General features: G+C 35.7%; 9 protein-coding genes across 9 annotated transcripts; 6 read left to right on the top strand and 3 right to left on the bottom strand.

The window, feature by feature from the left end:
* The first annotated feature begins 342 nt into the window (after window positions 1-342).
* Window positions 343-2,085, top strand: MONOS_17455 (uncharacterized protein). Its single transcript, XM_067870377.1, has 4 exons — window positions 343-422; window positions 485-625; window positions 675-1,138; window positions 1,200-2,085. Exons 1-4 carry the CDS (start codon window positions 379-381, stop codon window positions 1,742-1,744), a joined length of 1,194 nt encoding a protein of 397 aa, XP_067729399.1. The 5' UTR covers window positions 343-378; the 3' UTR covers window positions 1,745-2,085.
* A 368-nt stretch (window positions 2,086-2,453) lies between these two features.
* On the bottom strand, window positions 2,454-3,041 carry MONOS_12249 (uncharacterized protein; the record flags this gene model as incomplete). Its single annotated transcript, XM_067864857.1, has 1 exon — window positions 2,454-3,041. The coding sequence occupies one exon, from the start codon at window positions 3,039-3,041 to the stop codon at window positions 2,454-2,456; it is 588 nt and encodes a 195-aa protein (XP_067729398.1).
* Window positions 3,042-6,621: 3,580 nt separating this feature from the next.
* MONOS_12250 (uncharacterized protein) lies at window positions 6,622-7,563 on the bottom strand (the record flags this gene model as incomplete). The annotated part of the gene is made up of 1 exon (XM_067864859.1): window positions 6,622-7,563. The coding sequence occupies one exon, from the start codon at window positions 7,561-7,563 to the stop codon at window positions 6,622-6,624; it is 942 nt and encodes a 313-aa protein (XP_067729397.1).
* Window positions 7,564-7,740: 177 nt separating this feature from the next.
* On the bottom strand, window positions 7,741-8,975 carry MONOS_12251 (uncharacterized protein; the record flags this gene model as incomplete). The annotated part of the gene is made up of 3 exons (XM_067864860.1): window positions 7,741-8,643; window positions 8,757-8,865; window positions 8,923-8,975. The coding sequence occupies 3 exons, from the start codon at window positions 8,973-8,975 to the stop codon at window positions 7,741-7,743; spliced, it is 1,065 nt and encodes a 354-aa protein (XP_067729396.1).
* Window positions 8,976-9,736: 761 nt separating this feature from the next.
* Window positions 9,737-10,194, top strand: MONOS_17454 (uncharacterized protein; the record flags this gene model as incomplete). Its single annotated transcript, XM_067870376.1, has 3 exons — window positions 9,737-9,784; window positions 9,886-9,972; window positions 10,048-10,194. The coding sequence occupies 3 exons, from the start codon at window positions 9,737-9,739 to the stop codon at window positions 10,192-10,194; spliced, it is 282 nt and encodes a 93-aa protein (XP_067729395.1).
* Window positions 10,195-13,485: 3,291 nt separating this feature from the next.
* MONOS_12253 (uncharacterized protein) lies at window positions 13,486-14,839 on the top strand (the record flags this gene model as incomplete). The annotated part of the gene is made up of 1 exon (XM_067864861.1): window positions 13,486-14,839. The coding sequence occupies one exon, from the start codon at window positions 13,486-13,488 to the stop codon at window positions 14,620-14,622; it is 1,137 nt and encodes a 378-aa protein (XP_067729394.1). The 3' UTR covers window positions 14,623-14,839.
* Window positions 14,840-14,961: 122 nt separating this feature from the next.
* On the top strand, window positions 14,962-15,822 carry MONOS_12254 (uncharacterized protein; the record flags this gene model as incomplete). The annotated part of the gene is made up of 3 exons (XM_067864862.1): window positions 14,962-15,082; window positions 15,267-15,324; window positions 15,471-15,822. 3 exons carry the CDS (start codon window positions 14,962-14,964, stop codon window positions 15,820-15,822), a joined length of 531 nt encoding a protein of 176 aa, XP_067729393.1.
* Window positions 15,823-21,021: 5,199 nt separating this feature from the next.
* MONOS_12255 (uncharacterized protein) lies at window positions 21,022-21,764 on the top strand (the record flags this gene model as incomplete). Its single annotated transcript, XM_067864863.1, has 2 exons — window positions 21,022-21,083; window positions 21,176-21,764. The coding sequence occupies 2 exons, from the start codon at window positions 21,022-21,024 to the stop codon at window positions 21,762-21,764; spliced, it is 651 nt and encodes a 216-aa protein (XP_067729392.1).
* Window positions 21,765-22,109: 345 nt separating this feature from the next.
* MONOS_12256 (uncharacterized protein) lies at window positions 22,110-22,391 on the top strand (the record flags this gene model as incomplete). The annotated part of the gene is made up of 1 exon (XM_067864864.1): window positions 22,110-22,391. The coding sequence occupies one exon, from the start codon at window positions 22,110-22,112 to the stop codon at window positions 22,389-22,391; it is 282 nt and encodes a 93-aa protein (XP_067729391.1).
* Between the last annotated feature and the right edge of the window lie 825 nt (window positions 22,392-23,216).

Raw genomic sequence — 23,216 nt, 5'->3', positions numbered from 1 at the left:
TTGGTTGTTGGAAGATGAACAAATGACGTTAATGTATTTTTTGAATTGAAGCGATAAAGCAATCTATTGTCAATTGCACTAATGGAAGCAACCGAATAGTTGTTTATAAACCAAATTTGTGAATTTATAACCATCATTTTGTCTCCTATATAGTCCTGAGAAACAATGATTGTTTTTTTGTTCTGAATTCATAATCATTGAAAAAGAAAAATTATAAATTTGTCAACAAGCGTTAAATTTAAAAAGAATACCATCTGCAACTTTGAAATCACCGGCATTTCTCTTTTAAAAGGTGTAGACGAAGTTCGAATATTAAAAAATGAATGTTCTAAATTACTGATCAGATCAGAAAAAGTTTTCATCTTCGAGCATTCGAAGATGGGAAAGGAATCAACAGATAATACTTATGCATTACCGCAACAGCATGTGAATTTTATTATTTTATGAAGACATGTTTTTATATTGCTTTTGATTTTCAATTTAGAATTATAGTAATTTTTCTAACTATCTATTCATTAGAGGAGTTTATACGGTTAGAAATTATTTGTCGTTTTCCGAAAGGAAAAGATCTTTATCATCTTCAGTTTCTGTTTCATTTATTAATTTTTGTGTCATTTTTACTGAGGTTTGTATAAATCTCTTGCTATTTCATGAATCGTAAATCAAATTTAAAGAACCATTGGGATTTTTTGTTTTGATGCATTAGCAAATTCAATGTTAGAGCAACCTATCCCGGGAACTTTGTTTACTGCAATGTCAAGTTACACATTCATAACTTGCTTTATAATCATTTCTCTTCATTATGTTTTGGCCATACATTTCTCAATCCAGCTTTCACGAAAGAAATTCCTCATAGTTGTATTTACAATTATGTTTAATTATATTGTGCCTCTATGTCTCATTATTCCAATGTTTTTTACAAAACATAAGGAAACAAATTGTCTGCATATCATTGAAGGAGCTTATGCTGCTTCATTAAACATAATAGTTGCATTTATTTTTTTGATATACGGAATTAGACTGATCCAGCAGATAAACAAGGTTCAAGGACTTCGAGGATTACCTACATTCAAGAAAAAGGTGATTGCGCAAGCATCAATTTGTTTGATTGGTTTTCTCATTCGTGGTGCTCTTTTAGGTTTGAATGTTTGCGCATTGTTTACAAAATTGAATTAGTATTTTTATGTATTCTTGTATAGTTTTCAGATATGCCACTGAAAAAATGGATGTAGATCATTCGTTGTACACTTTTATTAATATGATAGTTGGACAAGCATTGCTGGCAACTGCAATGCTTGTGATGCTTAGCCGTTATCGATGCTGTTGCAATAAAAAGAATTTATCAACTTCGAACAGAAAAGGAAATTCTTCTGCAAGTTGTGAAAGTGATAATGCGACAAAGCAATTAGGAGTTTGTTCAAAGGGAAAATTCATTTCAAATAAAGCAGGAGCAAATGGTCAAAGAGAGAATAATGTGAATGACATTGGAAAGAGACAAAAGTGTAATCAACTTCACGCGAAAATGCCTTTTTCAAATGGAGCAACAACAGCATTCATGAATGATTCGTCAAAAATTGGATACGGGACGATTCAAGATAGCTCCACATCTCTTCCTGTTCATTTCAGCAATTCCCACTTTCCAGATGAAGAATTGTCGGCTTTTAGGCGATCGGATTCTTGTTCATTTGGTGCAGAAACCTTTGATTATGAACATTTCACCTCCCCTTATGCTTCTTCCGTCTGAAGAAATTTTCAAATCTGTTGTAATTTATATCCAATAATCCTTTCATTCTAATCATTTGTATGCAAGTTTTGTGTTTTTTAACATTTTTGTTGTGTTTAGATTTATCGAATTAATATGTTAATTTTATGAATGAGTGTTTCTAAACTCTCATTTTATTAATCTTTTATTTTGTGATATGTTTCTTTCTGCTATTCAAATGTTTGTGTTTCAAAGTATTTTTTCTTTCTCATAAAACGTCTTTCCCTCGATGCATTCTCTTATTATTCGTGGTTAGTTGAGCATGAAATTAAATTTTTTATTTATTTTGTAATATTTTTTTATCATGAAAATTACAATAAGGAGAATAATATTGCGAATTTGTTACTATTTTTTATTTTTTCCTCTAAATTCACGTGTGACCAAAATTTCATCTCAGAATCGCACTTCTCCAACACACATCCAGTCTGATTCCTTCTGTTCTCTCGCTCCACACAGATAATCTCTCCACTCTTTCCACCTTCACATTGTTTGACATCACATTCGCAAGAATGCTATCTCCAGAAGCTATGGCTGTCAGATACAGTGCGGATGAAGACGATAACGATAATGAAGAAGAAGATGGATCCGGCTCAGAGAACAACGGTTCTGAGAACAATGGTTTTGAGGCATTCATATCTGTAATCTCCACATCGGTCATCAACAGCTGCTACAGCGGCGCCACAAACACAGACTACGACATCACATAGTTTCCTGAAGAAACACTCGTGGTGATCACAACATCCTCCAATGAGAGTGACCCACCCCCATCAGACACCACAACCACACTCGGCGAAGAAGGATTTGCATTTGAGTTGCAATCAACCTTCATGTGCAATAAATAAAGGTGACCTGTTGTCACACCGAACAATGCTTTTGTTGATGAAAGTGTTCCTGTTCCAATCGAACTCTTAGCATTGCCTGTACCAATGACTGAAATCTTCTTTTCTCCAATGTTAATTGTTTCTGTCTCACTTGCGTGATTCCCTTCCATCAGTGTGATTGTCAAACTAATCTGCACCTCACGCATCTCAAATGTCTTCCTCACCTTCAGACTTGGATTTGTGTCATTCACTCCACGTGGATTAAATTCATCGCTCCCATTCGCTGAGACATATAACGTCTTGTCCTTCAGCCAATCCTTCTTTTTTGCGTGCTGAAATAGCCAGCAACTTCCCGAATTATTATATCCGTAACATACTCTCCTGCAATCTGTATTAGTTGTGTAACATTGAAACCGATTTCCTGAAGAGTTAAAAAGTTCACGGCGATGATAATACATTTCATCATGATCATTTGGTGTGGATGTTGTTCTGCGTTTACATTCACATAAAAAAAAAGAGAGAGAGAGAGAGAGAGACTATCTCAAGTCTTTCCATTAATTCTTTTCTTTCCAACCATCTTATTGCAAAATAACCCTCTTTCAATCTTATAATTCACTTTTCCTTTCTCTATTCTTTTTCCAATACCAAATAAAACTCTTTCTTTTTCATTCTTTTTTCATTCTTTTCGCATTCGTTCACTAAATTCTTCATCCAACAATCCCTTGTTCGTATCATCTCCTCTGCTATATGCATAACAATATTCAGCCCCATTCAATATTATTCTGCGTTGAAAATTAAAGATTAGCTGTTTGTACAACTTATCAGATGCCTGAATTCTGAAAATGTGATTAATAAAGAAATCTCAAAAATAAATTACAATGATGAAAATACATACGCCCAGTTTTCTGAATTCAAAATTAAAATTGATGTATTTCCTTGAATACCAAAATTTCAAAAATTGTTATTCAAAACTCCAAATTCATTGAACTGTTATTGCCACCTCATGCCACCACAGAACGCAATAATATTTAATTCTGCAACAATATTTTGTTTAGCGATACCTCATTTTGTGAATGGAAAGTTTTGTTCTTTCAATGCCAACGATCTGAACATCCATAAGAACCACCCTGAAAATATTAAATATCGTTTCTCTTCGTTTCATAAAAGTTAGCACTCTCATATTAGGAAGAATGGTGTGATCTCTGAATTTTTTTTTTGTTTTGACTATTTTTAAGTTTTTATTTTTCATCTGTTTCTTCTTTCCAAACACATGCAAATTCAATGTGAATGACGAATTTTCATTGTTTAATGTCTGTAATTCATTTCGAAAATGAAGGAGATTGACAATGAAAAAAAGTTCACTGGTGTGCAATCATTGTTACGTTTTAATTCTTGATTATTGCATTTTTTTTTTTGAAGAATTGTTTGATGAATTGGAAGATTGCGATGAAGAACAAAAACAGAAAATCCTTGAAATGAACGAGACAATGGAAGAGATGGATGAAGATGAATGCAAATCTGTTTTCACGATTGAGCTGTTCAATAAAATTAATAAAATGATTGGAGAAAAACGAATTAATTTGAAATGTGCAATTCTTCTGTTGAAACACATGGGATATTGCAATAACCTGAAAAGAGTTTTTATTCGTAGCTTTGAAGAATCTTCGTTGAGTGAAAGATTTGAAAATTTGATTGATGAAGAAGATCAGAAAAAAGAAGAAAAGGATGAAAAGCTTCTTGTTGACCTTTGTGAGTGCTATCTTTTGCTTAGCCATGGGCTTTCATGTGAAATCCTTTCTATTTGTATCCGCTGCCTTCTGAAAGATGCTTCAGACAAAGAGAAAAAGAAAAAAATTCAAAAAGACGTGGAAATAGCTTTATTGGCATTGAGTAGCATATACGAATTTTATGTATGAGTACCAAAACTTCATTTATGAAATTTTTTGAATTTTTCTCTCGTTTTTGTTAGGAAGTGAGGCAAGAACTTTTCCTCAATGAAATCAAACAAATCATCAAATATCATCATGAACACAACAATCTGACACGGCTTGCGTATCTGTCTGTTTGGGAGTTTTTGATAAGGAGATTGCTTTTCAACGAAAATTTAAAAGATATTGTTGCAAACGAGTTGTATTTTGTGAAGGAAGCAAGAAGAGAATTGGAAGAGCTTACAAAGTGCGCGAATCGGAAGAGGAAGGGAAAAATGAAAGAGGGAAAAGAAGATATAGTGATTTTTCGATGGCTCATTCTATTGATGGATTATCTCAGCCGTTTACAATTGAAGAATGAAGAAATTGTAGGGCTTATGGGAAGCATCGTAAAAGTTCTCAGGGTAGCGAAGGACAATAACAGAGAAATCAGCAAGCAATGCATGAATTTGCTTCAAAGTGCAGCGTATAGCCGAGATGCGAAAGTTGAAAATTTGTTAGAATGTGGGGCAGCTGATGTAGTCTTGGAGGAAATAATCCGATTGGATGCAGCAAATAAGCTGCTTGCGTATTATTTGACGTATTTCAGAAATCTTTGTGCAATGCTGATAAAAAAGACGGAAAGTGAAAGCGACAATGCAAAACGAAAAGAGACGAAAAGAAAGTTATTGGAAAAGATGGAAGAAGAAGGGTTCGAAGACTGCATTGTGGCGTTGAGTAGTTGCTTTGTGAATGGATCAATGGTTTCTGTTTTTTTAGTTGGAAGCATTGAACAATATTTTGTTCATTGCTGAGTGAATTGAATTTTTAATTTCCATTTCATTTGTCTTTGAGCAGAACATTCGTTTGACTAAATGTTGAAGGGTTTTTTTTTTTTAATTGAGGAAACAGATGGAAGTGCTCTTTTTAAGAAACTCGATATTTTGAAACATCAAAGAAAGAAATTGTCGAAAAAGTATTTGCTTAAATTTGTCTATCTCATGGATTACAAGCCACAAAAAAAGTTTGAAATTCAAAGTGTCAAAGGCTTTATGGAACAATGTCACCAACAAAGATTTTGTTATTCATTGTGAATGGATTTTGGTTGTGTTTCACAGAAACAAATGCTCTTAATAAAAATGAATTTCGCAAATTTGTTAACTTTTTTTTTGATTTGTTGGCTTTGTTTGAAAATTTCATTTTCTCAAAAGAAAAAGAGAATCAAAAAATCCTCGACTTTCTGAGAATTTGTTCAAGCACTTTCAACGTCAACTTCTTTGAAAATATATTTGTCTTAAGATTTTTCTATTTTTTCCTTACTCATAAGCATTCATCAATGGAGTATTTTTATTCAAAATTAACAAATTTTCAAAACTATTTCCGTCAAAAGAAAAGTTCGCGAATAAGCTTTACAATTCACAGGTTTTACAAATATATCAAAAATTTATAATTCATATGACCATGTTGGTCCCTTAAACCAAAAATTTATACATAAGAATAAAATCATACTGATAAAATACTCAAATAAAGATATGTTTAATTCAGATAGGGGGAAAAATACATAAGTTACATATCCAAAAATCTCAAAATGTAGACAATAAAATTCATAACTCTTGCAAAACATAATAACAGCCGCTTCAAGAACTTGTAAATAAAAACAAAGTGAAAATTACAACAAACTCATTAATAGCAATTTCAACTGCAACTGCAATACTTTTTACGTAATACAAACGCTAAAAAAAGAAAAAAGAAAAAGAAAAAGAAAAAGAAAAAGAAAAAGAAAAAGAAAAAGAAAAAGAAAAAGAAAAAGAAAAAGAAAAAGAAAAAGAAAAAGAAAAAGAAAAAGAAAAGAAAAAGAAAAGAAAAAGAAAAAGAAAAAGAAAAAGAAAAAGAAAAAGAAAAGAAAAAGAAAAAAAAGAAAAAGAAAAAGAAAAAGAAAAGAAAAAGAAAAAGAAAAAAAAAGAAAAAGAAAAAGAAAAAGAAAAAGAAAAAGAAAAAGAAAAAGAAAAAGAAAAAGAAAAAGAAAAAGAAAAAGAAAAAGAAAAAGAAAAAGAAAAAGAAAAAGAAAAAGAAAAAGAAAAAGAAAAAGAAAAATGTGTTGTTAGCATGCATTCACTTGACCACATGCTGCTCAGATCAGCCACGAAAACGAACCCGTTTGCAGAATCTTTTCCCAAAGAACATGTATTTCGTGATTGGCGGGCGGTTCATCAAAAATACTTTGATTCTCGTTCTCTTTCGCGTTTTCTTCTTCTTCCTTCTTCTTTTTTGCTTCCTCCTCCGCTCTTTTCTTTTCGGCTTCCTCTGCCTCTTCCTCTTTTCGAACCTCCTCGTCGTAATACTTGTTGATCTCGTCAATTGCTGCACTCAGCTCTTCGGGGTTCAGTCCTCTCTGTGTCACCTCTATCAGCCTCTGATCTTTCTCTTTTTCTCGCTTCTTCTTCGCCTTCTCCTTCGCCTCTTCCTTCTCCTCTATTTCCTGTTCTTCCTGCTTTTTTCGAATTTTTTCTGTCTTTCGCTTTTCCCGCTCCTCTGCCCGTATTTCCTGTATTTCTCTGTTCCTCTTACTCGGAGCTAATGCCTGCCACGCAAACAGCTCTTTCTTTAAGCCCAACCTTCTCTTAACCCACTTCACATCCCCTTTCACCAGATACAGTCCCAAGCAGAATGCCACATATTCAACAAACAGCCACACCAGCATCGGCACCAGCGACAGCGCCATGTTTCTTTCCATTTTGTGTGCCCGCTCAATCAGCTCGTCCGTCACAACCACTGCTGACATGAAGCGTTCTGCTCCTTCCCACGCCTTTCCACTCGAAGTTGGCGGGTCAAATATCCCAATCCCATCCAAGCACAGAGCTGGAAGAAGCGCAATGACAATCCCAATTGCAGGCCCAAACACAATCCCGCAACATCGCACACACTTGCTGCACACTGTCTTGAAATCATATTCACTTGACAGCTTCACGTTGAATGCAAAAATATGCATCACGATGATTGTCAAAAACAATGGAATGAACGTAATTGTCCACGAGCTCGTGAAGTTATCTGTTTGGTTGTGCACACACCACATTCATTCCAATCGCACGCATTCACGTGCATGCAAACAGAACAAAATTAAATATATATACAGATAAATTTAATAAAATTAATAGAATTATGATTTTTGGCACAGCAGATACTATAAATAAATAAAAATGTAATATTTTGTTTATCATACAATTCACATTCATTAACTCATTCGTCCTCCTTATAATTTTTGCATACAGCATAACTTCACAGAAAAGAACACCCAGGTCAATCCAATCCCCAATAAAGAAAGTAAAAATGTGAATAAAGCGAAACAGTAATTATCTGGACATCTCAACCAGGAATCGTATTCAGTAGTTACTATGAACATTCCACCGAAGAATACAAAAAAATATAACAAAATATTGAATAAAATGGTATCTGATTTTGTTATCAATCTCCCATCTTCGGTGAATTTTTGCGTGACTGTCTCAGTGTCTGCCACTTTTCTGAAAAGCACGTCATAACTAGCATCACTTTTCTTTATGCTCATGTGAGCGTACGGTTTCGTCACTGGCCCATCAACCAAACGATTGCGGATGTTAAATGTATACTTATCCCCATTCACAAAAGAATCAAGATACCAACACAAAAAGAAAAACATCCCAACAAAGCATAATGAAACTCCAGCAAGAAAGATAAGCGAAATGCAGAAAACCTTCCGCTTTGTTGTGTATAGAATGAAGAAAATGAAAAACAGTGCCAGCAATATCAGTGCAACAGTGAACTGACCATTCGACTTTGATAGGCCGAACGAAAAGACAGACCTGTTGGCTTTGTTCGTCAAAAGATTCGACACATGCCCATCATCGGACAGCTTGTCGAAAACTGGCCCCCGGATAAAATTCGTTGCGTAGAAGATGGCAAAGAAAAAGAAGAAAAGAAACAGCGCAAGAGATACCCACGCCAATGTGAATAGAATTAGACGCATCCAAGAATTTTCGATAGTGCTTTTCAGATCCTGAAAATCCTTCCAGAAACCCTGTCTTTTCCCAAACAGCACTTCTGGAAAAGTCCCATACAACCTAATGGTATCTTTCCATCCTTTCGGACTCAGACCAAACCGAGTCTTGCCCGCAACATCCTGAATGCAATTTAAAGCAAATTACAAATCAACAAATGAACAAAAACGAAAAGAAGCCCATCAAAAAGAGAGTCACTCGCTGTGCCTGCTCCGACACAGCATAAAATACACACATATGCATTGCTTGGATCGTACGTGTCCAGATCCTGGAACTCGCTCTGACTCATGTAGATGTTGTCTCTCAGCCGCGGCAGCTCTTCAACCACAATTTCATGCCAAAACCTACATTCAGTCAAATCCCGTAAATTTTGATCATAAAAAATGAAATGCGTATCATACTCGTCTGTATCCAGCATCTCTCGGAAAAACTTCGACGTCCCCATCAGCCTCATTTTCGTTCTTGTATCGCATTCCTTCAAAATCCTGCCAATTTTTCAAAACCTCATAACCCAACTGAAAATTCCACACCGCTTCCAAATATCCATCGGCACTCCTGCACCATCCGTGTTCAAGCACAAACCGTCCAATAACCGCAAAACAGCAAAAAACAAAAAATGCACACTTTTCACGTCCACCAATCCACAATCTTCATCTGACGAGCTGCTGGACGTCAGATCTCCATCATTTTCAATCATGGCAACCGATTTCTGTTTCGGACTCTCCTTTCCCGTTTCATCAAAATTTTCTGAAGAATTCATCGATCTGGGGAATTATATATTTGGCTGGTTCACATTCAAATATCCAGCCGTCCGCATGCACGCATTTTGTCCATTTGCATTGCTGTGCAATCTGGTTATTTCATGATGTGTATTTTAATTTTCTTATTCCGCAAAAAAAAATATATTTAGGAGCAAAATTCAAAATAAAAAATAAATAATAACAAAAAACCAACAGATTCAATGGCAGCGCAGCAATCACAGGTGAGGATGGATCGAAGCAGGTATGAAGGCGGTTCACAGGTTAGTAGTATAGATGCACATGCCAAGAATACAACTGATTCGATAATGCAGTTCAGGCAGGAGGGATAGGGTTCAGAAGACAACATGATACGCGTTCGAAATGGCTTACATTTTTTGTTGATTAAGGTGTTTTGTTTTCGTTTTTTGCGTTGCGTCTATAGACTTGCGATGCGAAATAAGCTAATTTGAACGAAATGGCTTCAGCCAATTGCAAAAAGAAAAAGTTTTTGCTTCTTGCTGCCGTATGAACACTGCGCTGCATATTTGTGATAGATAAGTTTTTTTTTTTTTTTTTTTTTTTTTTTTTTTTTTTTTTTTTTTTGAGCAAAACGTTTCTTTTTAGCATATAAAAGGAGCAAAGAAGAAGCTGATGAAGAGGAAAGAGATGAAGAAGAATTCTAGTGCGAAACAGACTGGGACGGATATCGGAGTACGAGCTTATTGTGAAAAAAAGAGGCTTCAAAGTGGTGTATCCAATGAAAGTATTGAGTCGGAATGAAACCAGGAAGTGCAAATGGTTTGGTTGGATGATGATGAGAAGGAGAAATGTGCAGGAGATCTATCAGATATCAGAAGTGAGGATGGAGCTGAAATGTTCAGGAGTGTCATTGAAGGTCTATATCTAAAAGAGAGGAAGAGGAGAATGTGGTGAGTCGAAAAGAGAGCGAAGAGCCCAAAGACACCCCAAGCAGCATGCAGAAAAAGGAGGGGAAGGAAAATATGGGAGACTACCGTTTAATCTCCTTCTGGAGACAGGCTGCATCTACGACCACCAACATATATGGAAGATACGAGCAGGAAGGGCTCTGTGGTGAATGAGAAAGAAGAAAAGACACAGAAAAAAATAATACTGAGGTGTGTGGATAGGATATTGTGGAGAATTTTTTTGTTGCATGCAAAAGCAAAAGAGAAGAAGAGCCTTTGCTTCGTTTTTGATTTCTCTCAAAGAGAAGTTGAAGATATGGAAACAATAACAGGAGGATTAGAATGAATGGGAGAACCAACTGGAAGAGCATAATTAGCGGAAGCAACTGAGAGCAGCGGGATGGATACGAAGCAAGAGGTGAGGAATCTGAAGGTGAAGTTTGAGGAAAATAATGAAACAATTCTTCGGCTGTGGAAAAACAAGGAGGAAGCAGAGGAGAGGAGCAGGGAAAGGGAACTGGAACATAAAAGAGCAGGATTTTGGAGCTGGAATAGATGGAGAAGACGAAGGAAGAGGAAGAGAAGAAATGCAAGGGAGGCATGGGCAGAGAGAAAGAGAGGTCAGCGGTGGTTGTAGAGGAAAGGAGAGTTGATCTGGGAGGTGGTGAAGATGATAGCAGCAGCTGAGCGGTGAGGAGTGGTGAGGAGTGGGCGATCATTGAGAGGGTTGATGTTCTGATGGCACATGCATAGGATGCGTTATTGAGTGTGAGGCTTATCTGAGCGCAACACATGCGATTGTAAGTTTTATTTTTTTAACTTTACCACATATATCCCAAAAAATAATGTTATGTTTTTGATTTTTGTCAACAATGTTGAACATGTCTTTCTGCATCTCCCGTTCATTTCTCTTTGAAATTGCATTTCAGCAATGCATCCGCATGCACAGATCGCTGCAAGCAAAATCGACACAACAATTTTTGACATAAGCTTTTATTCGGAAAATGCTGAATGTACGTGTTCCTAAAGAAAACACTTCATTATCAATGAAATGAAAGCTGTTGCTATTCTTGATTATACTATCACATTTTTATCTTGCGCAAATGGGAGTGAAATTTTTATATATGGGTGATTATTTTTGAAATCATATTTTTTCTGTAAAAATATTAGGCTTGAATGTCTGTTTTGCATATTTGTCAGTGAACATTGAAAAGTGATATCACTGTCCGCAAAAAAAATGTCATTAATGTAGCTCAAATGTGTGCATATGAAATAATTGCAATTTATTAAATACTCGAACGATAATCTTCTGGCAATTATCAAAAGAAAATAAAAAAAAATTGAAACTCCGAAAAAAGTTATGATTTCAAAAATAATCACCCATATGGGTGATTATTTTTGATATCATAAAAAATTCCGTCGTTTGATCAAAAAATTATTTCATTAAGGGTTGCTTTAAAAAGAAAAATAAAAGTGATGATCATGCAAAAATATTGCTTTGTATATAGTTGCTATTGCTTATTTTTTGATTTTAATTCATTTCAAATTGTTTTTATTTCAAATTCGTAAAAGAATTGAAAAATTCATTCAAAAAATATCGAAAATTCAATAAACAGAGCAAAATATAAGTTTACTGGTTCAAAAAGCATGATAACAATAATCACAACACATAATTTATCGATATCTTAAGCAAAAAAAGCTGTTAAATTATGATATAACAAAGAAATAAAAAAATTGATTTTAAAAATCGAAGCAAATTTGCTGGATTCAATCGATTTTCCAGTTTTAGCAACTGATTCGCCAAGCATCCTTTCCAAAATTCATATCTCTCTCTCGGATATATTGATTTTCTTCTATTCTGAAATTTGAAAAAATTTTGCTTTCCGTTCAGTTCCATCTTTCTCAATTCAAGGCTTCCTGCATTTCTTTAATAATTTACATCTTTAATATTTATTAAAATTTCTTTATTTTTCACACTTTCCATATGAATTCGCTCTCCCAACTCCATTTCCACCTTATTCAGCGAGATATCCCGCTTTCATTTGCTTTCATTCATTTACGCCTGCTGCCCTGAAAACAACACAAAAACAGTCGGCAGGTTAATTTTCATATAAAGAAAAAGAAATAAATGTCAAACTGCTCCTCTACTGTTTTTTGCTAAAAAGCCTCATTTTCACAACAATCATCATTCAAAAAAACACTTTTCAGCTTCAACCTAAGAGTGGTCAAATTGCAGCATGGAATAAATCTCCACAAAATGCATCGTGTATCTCATTGGGAGTGTCTTCTCAACCAACCCGCAGTGCGATTGATGTCCAGATGCGTTTTTCTATTTATGTCATGATCTACCCCTTAAAAAATTATTCTCAAATATCCAAACAGTATTTTGTGTTTATCTCATAAACACCAGACACATGAAGGATATGGGGCAGAGAAGAGATGGAAGAACATTATTTGTAGCAGGGAGTGGGAGTTGAGTATTTAATGGAATGTTCATATTTCGAGAGGGGTTTTTGATTGATTGAAATATGGAGACAAAAAGGTGTAGAAGAGCAGATGGAAATTTGGAGAAGATAATATAGTAAATATATAGGGAAGTGGTTGGAGATGATGAAAGAGGGCTTATTGTTGATTGGAGAAATGGATGTCGAAGAGAAGGAAAAGAGGGCAAAAGTTTGTTAGAAGAGGAAAAATGAGAAATGTTAGATCAGAAGAGGGGTATTATTTTATGAGAGGAAAAGATATTTTGGAAGAGATAGAGAAAGATGAAGAAAAGGAAGGGATTGATGTTTTTCAGAGAATAGTGAGAGCTGAATCGAAGAGGAAAAATAGAAAAGAAAAGAAATTGAGAAATATCTTCATTTTATATTTTGAGGGGAAAGGAGAAAAAATCGCAAAAAGTTAGTGAATTGACTTGAAGAAATCCAACTTTATTGATTAATAGGAGATTGATTGCTAAAATATTTGTAATTTGAATAATTGCCTTCTTGTGAAGTCAACTTGCTTTATACGATTTTGCATATAGCGAAAACATCACATTGAACTTCTCATATTTTTCTTCGGAAATATCGTTCAACTGATTTCACATCTCTCAATCACCTCGCCTTCTTCTTCTTCTGCATCTTTTCATCCTCTCAACTTCTTTAACATCTTCTTTGTTGATCACTATCACATCCAGCCGGATCAGATCATCAACATTTTGATTCGTTAGTAAGAATCATTTGGCAGAGCCACAAAATTGAACAAAAAATTGAATCATTCTGTTTCTATTTTCTCAACATCATCATATTCGTTATAAATGCATTCTGCAGCTTCGCTGAATCTACATCTGAACAGTTTTCCTTTTTTGCAGCAGTACATTCCGCTCTGCTTCAGCACTTCGTACAAATTCCACGTTCCGGCTGTGTTGAACAGGGTGAATGAGGCGAATGGGCATCGAATGGGAAATAGCAGTGGAAGAGGGAAGGAGCTTCAAGGCACATTGCGTTCATCAGCTCGCTTTATGACACCGCCAAGAAGCGAAGAGAGAGAAGTTCAAGTTCAAATGGAAGAGGCAAAGAAGGTGGATTTCAGAAGCAAATTGAGCGCAGAGCAGAGGAAAGGAAGACAGCAGGAAGAGCCTAAGGCGAAGACGAAGACGAACGAGAAAGACGAGTTTTGCACATCACAAATTGACGCTTTCGACACAGGGCTTCCACAGGCAGTAACAGAAAGGAGGAGGAGGGACAGGGGAAGAGAAGAAGGAGGTGATGAAAATGATGATGAACAGCAGCAGACATTTTACTCGTTTGACAGCGCACTCTCATCTGCCCAGCTGCACACTCAAAACATCACAGCCCCCTCAACATTTGCCACTCATCTTTTTTCTCCCTTTTTGCACACACAATTGTCTGCCCCTTCTGTTCTTGTTGGAACTCCGCCAAAGCCATCCACTTCGTCATCTCCTGCCACAGACTCCTTTTCACTCACGCAGAAGTCCTTCGACATGACTAGCCCAAGCTCTGCCTCTTTATCAAACATGTCTTCTTCTTCCTCTCCTTCTGCTTCTATTTCTTCCTTCTCGCTTCCACCGCTTGTGACTGTGCAGATCCCTTATGCGATTCTCGGGAAGAGCAGATTGGGCAATGCAGGTGTGTTTGCAAGCAGCAGCGTGTCAGCGACGAGGGATGTGTTTGAGCCACAGAGCATCCTTCTGAACAATGCAGCGTATGTGGCTAGCCAGGGGGTTCGGGTGGGTGGTGAGAAGGAGGGGAAAGAAGGAAAGGGAGAGAAGAAGGATGAGAAGAGGAGTGCAAATGAGTTTGTGAGTGATAAAGATGAAAGGGGATCATTGTGTCTAACAGATAAATGCATAGATAATGAGAAAAATGAAGGGGAAGAAGAGGAAGAAGAATATGGATTTGACAAAGACATTAGAAAGGCTCAGAAAAAATAGAATGGGATAAAAGGAAGAATAAGCCCGTATCGATTGAAACCACGCTTTGCTCAGCTTATCATCCAGAAATCAAAAATCCAAGAAGGATTCAGCAGCATATTTTCGAACGTGATCACTTTCTCAACGTTTAAATCTGTATACAAATCATCTTTATTCACTTCTTCTTCATTTCTCATTTCATCACCATCATCACCATCACCTTCTTCTTCTTCTTCTTCCTTTTCTCTTTCCCCAACCAACCTGCCATCCGTCAAGCACAGCTTAGGGCGTTCGTTCAAAGAAAAGCGGTGGAATGTGATTAATTTATGTGCCAGTGTCATTTGTGGCGCTTTTCTGTCGATGGAGGTGCCGTTTTCGCTGCGCTGTGCGTTTTCTGTTGAACAGTTAATGGTCTGCGGCTTCGACGACATCCGCAGGCTGAGGGGACTAAACGCAATGACCCACATGGCGAACCAGAATTGTATGGAAAATATGAATTTTTCAGTAAAATAAAATATATTTCATTAATTGTTTCATTTATTTTTTATTTATCTGTGTTTTGCTTTTCAAATATTTATCTTTATTTAAATTTTTTGTTCACCCTTAAATGATGAATAGTTATGATGGTGGACTAATAGCTACGATTTTTCAAATTTCTTGCTAAGTGAATAAAGGTTATTTGCTGAATGATGCTGTTGCAAAGCAATTGATCAGGTTCATGGGGTTTGCCAGAAACTATTAATTGAAATTTCATTCACATTATTTTCTTTTTTTCTTTTTTTTAATTCTTTTTCTTCTTCCTTTTTGCACCCACTTTTTCACTCATTCGTTATCATTATTCACAAATACACAAATATATTCATATCCAGTTTCCGCAGGTATCCTCTTGTCTCTTCATCTCTTCGTGTGACCAACAAGTTCATCACCAACGGCGCCGAGTTCCACTCCGTGTTCCTGCGCAACGGTATTCTCCAGCCCATCCACCGCCTGCTGCACTCGCCGCGCGCTGAATACAGCGACAAGGCCTCTTCTATTCTTCTCTCGCTGACCAGCAAGTCGTTCAAGCTGTTTACCAGCTCGCTCGACAAGGCGCTGTTTAACGAGCTGGTCGAGCTGATGTACTCTCCACAGGCAATTGTGCGGAACAACGCATCGGAAATCATCGAGGCGCTTGCTGAAGGAAGAGGGCTGGATGAAGAAGGAGATGGTGAGGGAAAATGAGATGGAGGATATAGTGGAAGGCCACGGAGGAGATATGAGAGAAGGGTGATGCATGGGGATGCGAAGGAGAAGAGAAACGAGAAGGATAAAGAAGTGAACAACGAACCAACAGTCACGAAGGAAGAGCTATAGCGTCGTTTGCTGAGCTGGGTTGTTGTGTCGAATCTTGTTGGACTACTGGCTTCACCAACGGCGACTGACATGGCGAAAATAATAACTGCTGGTGCTTTGCTTAATCTGTATGCAGCTGTTGGGAAAAAGAAGAACAGGAGAAGATACGGAGGAGGATGATGATGAAGAGGATGAAGAAAAGGAGAGTGTAACGAAAGAGATGAAGAAGAAGAAGAAGAAGAAGATTGGCGTTCATGTCCGTCTTCTCCTCGCACACAAGGTCATTCGCCCACTTTGTATCGACTGCGTTCTTTCCTGTGCTCACCTTCGCTGCTGATATTATAGATTGCCTCAGTTCTAATTCTATGCTACGCTGATCCCACCATGACATGCTCCATCCACAGTCTGAAAAATATATGCATCTCCACGCTCCTTCAAAAGGCAGCGCAAAACAGCCACAGCGGAATATTGTCCAATGAGAAGAGAAGAACTGCCATATCTGAGTCACAAAGCGCACTCCTCAACAACAAGAATGATTTTCTTCTTTCAGAATCGTATTTGAAAGAGGGTTATATCAATTCTTCAACCATTTGCTCCTTCTTCTTCATTCCCTTCCTCTTCTTCTTCTCCCAAGCCGCAACTTATTCCACAATCTTAACTCTTGCTGATACACAGCGCTCACAGAACAACAAATTGAACAAAACTTATTGGCTTCTCAGAAAGCTTCGATGAAGCTCAACCCAATCAATTCTGTAAGAGAACATGGGAGAGAGCAGTAGAAAAAGAAGGGAAAGGAAAAACTGTTCAGAATGAGTCTCACTTTCAAGGGAGGGAAGAACTGTGCATGCCATTGTTTAATTGCTGCTGATGCAGAGAGCCGAAGGAAGAGAAAGAGAAGATTGAAGGTTTGGAAGAAGAGTTGAAGAAAAACAGTTTTGTCCCTCCAAATGGGTAGCTCGTGGAGAAAAGATACAGTTGCAACTGGGGGAGATGAGAGAGATGACGGAGAGAGAGCGAAATGAAGAGGAAGCAAAAACAAAAGAAAAGGATGATCAAGAGAAAGAGGAAGATGATGATGAAAAGGGGGAAGAAATAGCATAAACCAAAACGAATGATGGTTGATGCGAATTCATTGTTGATTTCTTCACAAAGCAACAAGAGCAGGAACTTAGGAAAAGCACGAAGTTAACGAAGGGAGAATTTAAAAATGTCGAGGAGAAATGAAAGGAAACGATATGGTGTTGAGAAAGAAACTTCAACTGCATTTTCATAAAGAACAAAAAGATAAGTAACGAAAATGATTCAATTGCTCTTATAAACTGCAGTTATTAAAATAGCACAATCTTCGTTTGCCGATTCTGTTGAGTTGTTCAGCAGACACGGTAATTTTTTGATGAGGTTTCACCTCAATTAATGAAAAGCGCATTTCTTTTTCTACGGAAAAATAAAAATTCACAAATTTGTTGCATTTTTAAAAGTTCTTTAAATATTTTTTCCCTTTTATTAGCTTTTTTGAGCAAGTTAAGAATATTTTTTTGTCTTTTTGATGAGTTTTGTTGGTTTAACTTTATTTATTTTAGGTTAATTTTTATTTTACTTGATCAAAAAAAATCTTTTCAACAAAAACATTAAAAAGGTATGTTTTTTTTACTATAACAATAAAACAAATATATATTACAGAAATAGAAGTTAAATACTTGAAATTGATCTGAAAACTCTTTGATCATCAAATACCACAATAGATTTTATTTTTTCGATTTTTGATCTTTTTTTATGATATCAAAAAAAATCACCCATATAATGGGTTATTCTTTTTGAAAAGTCGCAAATGTTTTATTTTCAAACAAATCAAAAATATCATATACTGCTCAAATTTCTGTTTCCACTCACGAATCTTCTTTAGAATGAATGAAATTGCTCTTTCAAGAGATAGATTCCACATTAGTGAAGTTTGGTGTGTACCAACAAATATCTGAACAAAATATGATATTTTTGATTTATTTGAAAATTAAACATTTGTGACTTTTCAAAAAGAATCACCCAATATATATATATACATATTTGGTTTCTAATTCAAAATGGGTGAAGATATATTTTTATTATTTTAAATTTATTTATTTATTTATTTATTTATTCATTTTAAAGTGCATGAAATCGTTCAAAAATAATTAGTCATCAGTTCATTTTGATACGTCTGCACCATCATCTGCACAATAATCAGAACATTCATCAGGAAGATCGTCTATGTCTGAGATCTCTTCCTCTTCGTTTGCCTTATCTGGATCATTTTAGTCTTCCTCAGCAACCATTTCTTCGTTTTCGATATTCAAATGAATTGCAGATTCAACGAGTTGAATAAAAGTCAGTAATCCCATCGAACGAACAATGAAAGATGCTATATATTGTTGAAGAAATCTTGTTCGGATTCCAAATCTGTGAAGATATTTCCGAAAATTGAACCAAAAACCTTCCGCTGTGTTAGTGAATACTGATTTGTTTTCTGGATCAACAAAATTTCTCTAATGGTAAATGGTTTTGTGAATAAAACCTTCTTCATCAATTTAATTATCGGATTTCCATTCATTGCTGTCTATCGTTGTGAAAGTTAAAATGCGCTCTTTGATTGCAACTTGCAGCTTTTCCTTGTTCCTATTTGGTACCACCATTGTGAAGGATCTTTCATGGCTTTCTTCTGATCTTTCTACACACACAAAAATCCAAAATTGTTTTTCCTTTTTTTCTCTGTTATATTTCATTCTCCTTCACAACATTTCGTCTATTTCCACCTTCTTCACCACTCCTTTTATTTTGTACAACTTCTTGAAAAGCACATTGACACAAACTTCCCTGCAAATATTGTTATAGAATGAAATGGTGTTTCTATCCAGATGTTTTAATAAATGTGTAAGCTTTGTTCTCAATTCCATCCAAAACTGCAGAAGCATATGCATGATCTTATTTACTGCAGATTTTGTATTTGATAATGTTGTTCATTTATAAAATCATGTAATAATCGGGCACTTTTTTCAACTTTATAACCTTAACGTTGTCTCTTTTGCCAGAAATTTTTTGTACTTCCTGTGTTTGCATTCTCCAGTTTAAATAAGAAGTCTTTTCTCGAAAATTAACTTCCAGGTACATTCAAAAATGGGAAACAAGCAATTCGTGTTTGAGATCACGTCTTTTGTTTCTGGTATCTTTGACATTTTTTTATTAAAGATTTTTGATCTCACACATTTTTTCGAGAAAAAATTACCAAAATATAAAATGCATAATTTGTCAACAATTCATTTCAGCAAAGTCAGGTTTGCACATATGATATGGCGCTAAATATTTTGCTTCTGCCATTTTCATTGAAAAATTATGCACTTTTTATTGATTTTTATGTGTCAAAAAACACTAGAAATAGCAGTCCATTTTTTTCATTCGTGAAATGTTGGAAAACTTTATGTTTATATTTCAATGATGCCTGTTAATAAATCTGTATATCAAAATTTTTTTTGAAATCTGAGAATGTTAAATAAAGTTATTAGTGAAGCAATTTTTATGTGCTTTGTACAAAAAATGCTTTGAAAGTCCGTATTTTTTTCCATATAAACAATAAACAAATAATTATCCATAAAAGCTTCAAACGAATTTGAGATGTTCATTTATATTCTGCTCATGTCGCTTATTCACTCTGTCGAACATTGTGATGATTGATTTCAAAAATATATATTTTTAAATATTTTTGTGTTCATAAGTGTAAGAGTTGTTATTAAAGCCTTGTAAAAATTTATTGATTCAAAAAATTAATTTCAATTTTTAAAAAAGATAATGCTTTTGAAGAATTGAGAACAAAGATATCATTTTACAGGATTTCCCTTTTCAGTGAGCTAAAAATATTGTATCAAGATTAATTTCCAAACAAAAAAGTTTTTCAAAGAAAAATATGATTTCAAAAAAACATCTGTCAAATTCAAAAAATTCTCTCATCTCACCTTTGTTCATCCAATTAATATAATGTTCTTTTTTTCCCAGTATCAAATATACTTGAATATAAACATCTGGGTCACATGCCTTCTGACGTGAATATTTTTGGAGTGATGTGACGTGACAAAAATATATTTTTTTTGACTCATTTTTTCAAATTCCACATTTGTGAATAATAAAAATTATTAATTTCGATTGACATATATTTAATTTTTATTAAATGTGATTTTGTGTGTAATAATAATAATTATTATTATTGAAATGTTCTTATTTAATATTTTTTGTACAATGGTTTGTGCCGTGATCATTTTTTAATGGGATAAATACCACGGCACTCACGTCACTCCCTGTCACTGAAATGATTTTATTTCATAGTCCATTTTTTCAAATGAATGAGTTCTTAACTTGTTAAAATGTATTCATTAAAGTTTTCAACTTGTTTAAATTCTTTTATTTATTGTTTGTGAATAATTTTCATTTTTTCAATTTTTCTTATATTATTTGGGTGATTATTTTTGAAATCATAATATTTCTTTCAAAATTTTCGAATCGAAAAGTTTCTTCTGAATATTAACAAGCTAACATTGAAAAATTCAAATTTTTTGCAAAAAAACATCATCATCTTCAATTCAGGTCAAACATCTATTTTTGAAGCAGTTGTTATGAATTCATCATTTGAATTCAAAATCTTTTCCCAAAGTCTAACAATCTTTGAAAAAACAGCACTCCGAAAAAAGTTATGATTTCAAAAATAATCTCCCATTTCAAACCATTTCAATCGTTAAAGCATGTTCTTCTCGTGTGTATGGAGCGGACAAAAGATACGCCTATTAAACTCAAACAATGACAGGAGTTTAGAGGTTGAGCGCAAGATGCAAACTGCTGGGAGATATGGATTGCGTGTGTGAGAATAAGCGGGGCGTGGTGGATATTTATCAGCAAGCAGGGTACGTCGAAAAGTGCAGAGCAGCAGCTGGGTTGGTAGTGATAGAGTCACAGTTATTAATGTTTTCAATGATATTTGAAAATGTAAATGGGAAATTGAGGAGGAAAGAGTGATGCGTGCTGGTGGTTGAGGAGTGTGTGGTGAGCGGGGATGAGCTGAGACAGATCGATATGCAGGTGTTCCAACAGAGGAGGGGGAGTGCTGAAGTGGGCAGCTCAGCAGTGAGCGATATGTTTGGTCCGGGGAGCAGATGCGAGCTGAACCGGATGGTTAAACTGCAGGCGCAATTGGTATGTGTTTCTGCTCCGTGCTTTCGAACGTCAGCTGGACAAGCAGTGGGGTGTGGGCGCGGCTGGAGTTTGTGGTGCGGGAGCTTGTGCAGAGCGGGCTGTACTTCCAGATAATTGTGCGGGGGGCAGAAGGGGGCAAGCGGGTGACGACATACCGTTTTGAGTGCACAGGGCAGAACACGGAGCGGTGGGTATTCGGGAGAATCGGGCGGGAGGTGATTGAGGAGAGCGTGGAAGAGGAGAATGTGCTGGCGCAGGTGGTGTATTCAAGCGAGGAGCTGGGTGTGGAGTTGCGGAGAGGCGGGGAAGGGGGAGTGTGGAGGGCAGGGGAGGTGACAGGGAAGGATGACGCAGGGAAAGGAAGAAAGTTCAACGAGACAGCCGCAATTACACTGGATAGAAGAATGGAAGGTGTAGGCAGGGGGCTTTGCCTGTTTGAGCTGAATGGGAAGACGATCATACTGCATATTGAAGTGAGAACGGTGTGTGTGATAGTGGTGGTGATGACTGCGGGGTTCTACGTGCTGAAGCGTCGGCAGAGGAAGCAGCAGGATCAGCGACTTGTGCATCCCAAGGAGATGGCAGAGGAAAAGCAGAAGAGCAAAGTGTGGAGTGGATGCTGAGAAAACATTGAAGGAATTGAATGAAGAGCTGGAGAAGAAAGTGGTGATGAAGGATGGAGATCCATGATGGAAATAAAAAAGGGAATGGGGGATGTGAAAAGAGAAGAGTGGAGGGGAAGTGTGGGGTTTAGGAAGAGGAAGATAATTTTGAACATCAAGTTAGGGAATTGTTTGGAGTTGCGAATAAGAATGCAGGACGGATGCTGGAGCTGCTGCACTGTGAGTGATACTCAAAGAACGTTGTGTTTTGGGTGGTGCACGTGTGTTATCACATCCTGCAGAGCGGGGAGACGGAGGTGCTGCTTCCGAACATAAGCCAACAGGAATAAATGGTGAACGGGGAGGATGTGGAGGTGTTGCGGGATGTGGAAAGTGACGAAGAGATGTGCAACCTTGGAGAAGCGGGAAACGCTGGAAAAAGGCACTGGAGCTGTTGACGTGAATGGACTGCGTGGAAGTGAGGAGGAAAAGGGAGCGGAGGGCAAGGGCAGAGGCAGTGCGACTGGAGAAAAAGAAAAAGAAAAAGAAAAAGAATTAGATAGAGATAAAGACATAGAAATAGAAATAGAAATAGCAAAAGAAGATGAGAAGATGAAGAAGGAGAAAGAAAAGAAGATGAAGAACTAAATGGAGAACAAAAATAAATGAATTTGATGATGATGATTACAATCATGAATGAAAAAAAAGAAGAAAATCAGAACCATCAATTTGAATGTCAATAACGCGCAATAATTTTTTATTCTTACAAAGAAACATCTCAAAAAGGAGAGGAACAACTTTCAAATGAAAATAAAGAAACAAATTTAGAATACAGAAAACAATATAATTTATCATTTTTGAAATCATTTTTTTATATATGTTACAAGAAAGAATTTTGTTCGTTATTCATGGAAAATATTTCCTTGATTCATTTTTTTTAAAAAACTCGCAATATTTTTATTTTTGTCAAAACTAACTATTCTTTACAAAAAGGAATAAATTTTTTATTGCAAATTACAAGAATCAATATGGAAAAACGTGAAATATGTCTATTGAAGAAAATTTTTTTCCCAATGTAAATACACACTGAAGTTTTATTCCTTTCAAAAATGAATATAAATAAAAAATGCAAAACAGAAAACAATTCTTCAAAAACATTAACAAACAAATTGAGCAATCTTGTTGCACATTTGATGTGAAAGTTATAATTTATGTGAAAGTGTGAAATAGAATTGAAATCAATTTAAATTTTTTTAAGGTTTATTGATTGAAAATTGAGCAAAAATTTTTGTCATGAGAATTTTGAATTATCGGTAAATGTTTTATCCTTTTGTTAGCTAATTTTTTAAAATTGCTGGTTTTTCTCAAAAAAAAAAAAAAAAAAAAAAAAAAAAAAAAAAAAAAAAAAAAAAAAAAAAAAAAAAACCACTGACGGGCACTGACTGACTTGGTCTCGCCTTTTCCAAGGTGATG

This window comes from Monocercomonoides exilis (assembly GCF_001643675.1).
Source record: "Monocercomonoides exilis strain PA203 chromosome Unknown scaffold17-1647472, whole genome shotgun sequence".
NCBI lineage: Eukaryota > Preaxostyla > Oxymonadida > Polymastigidae > Monocercomonoides > Monocercomonoides exilis.
Note: the sequence above shows the minus strand (reverse complement) of the source record. Positions and strands in the feature narration are given on the sequence as shown.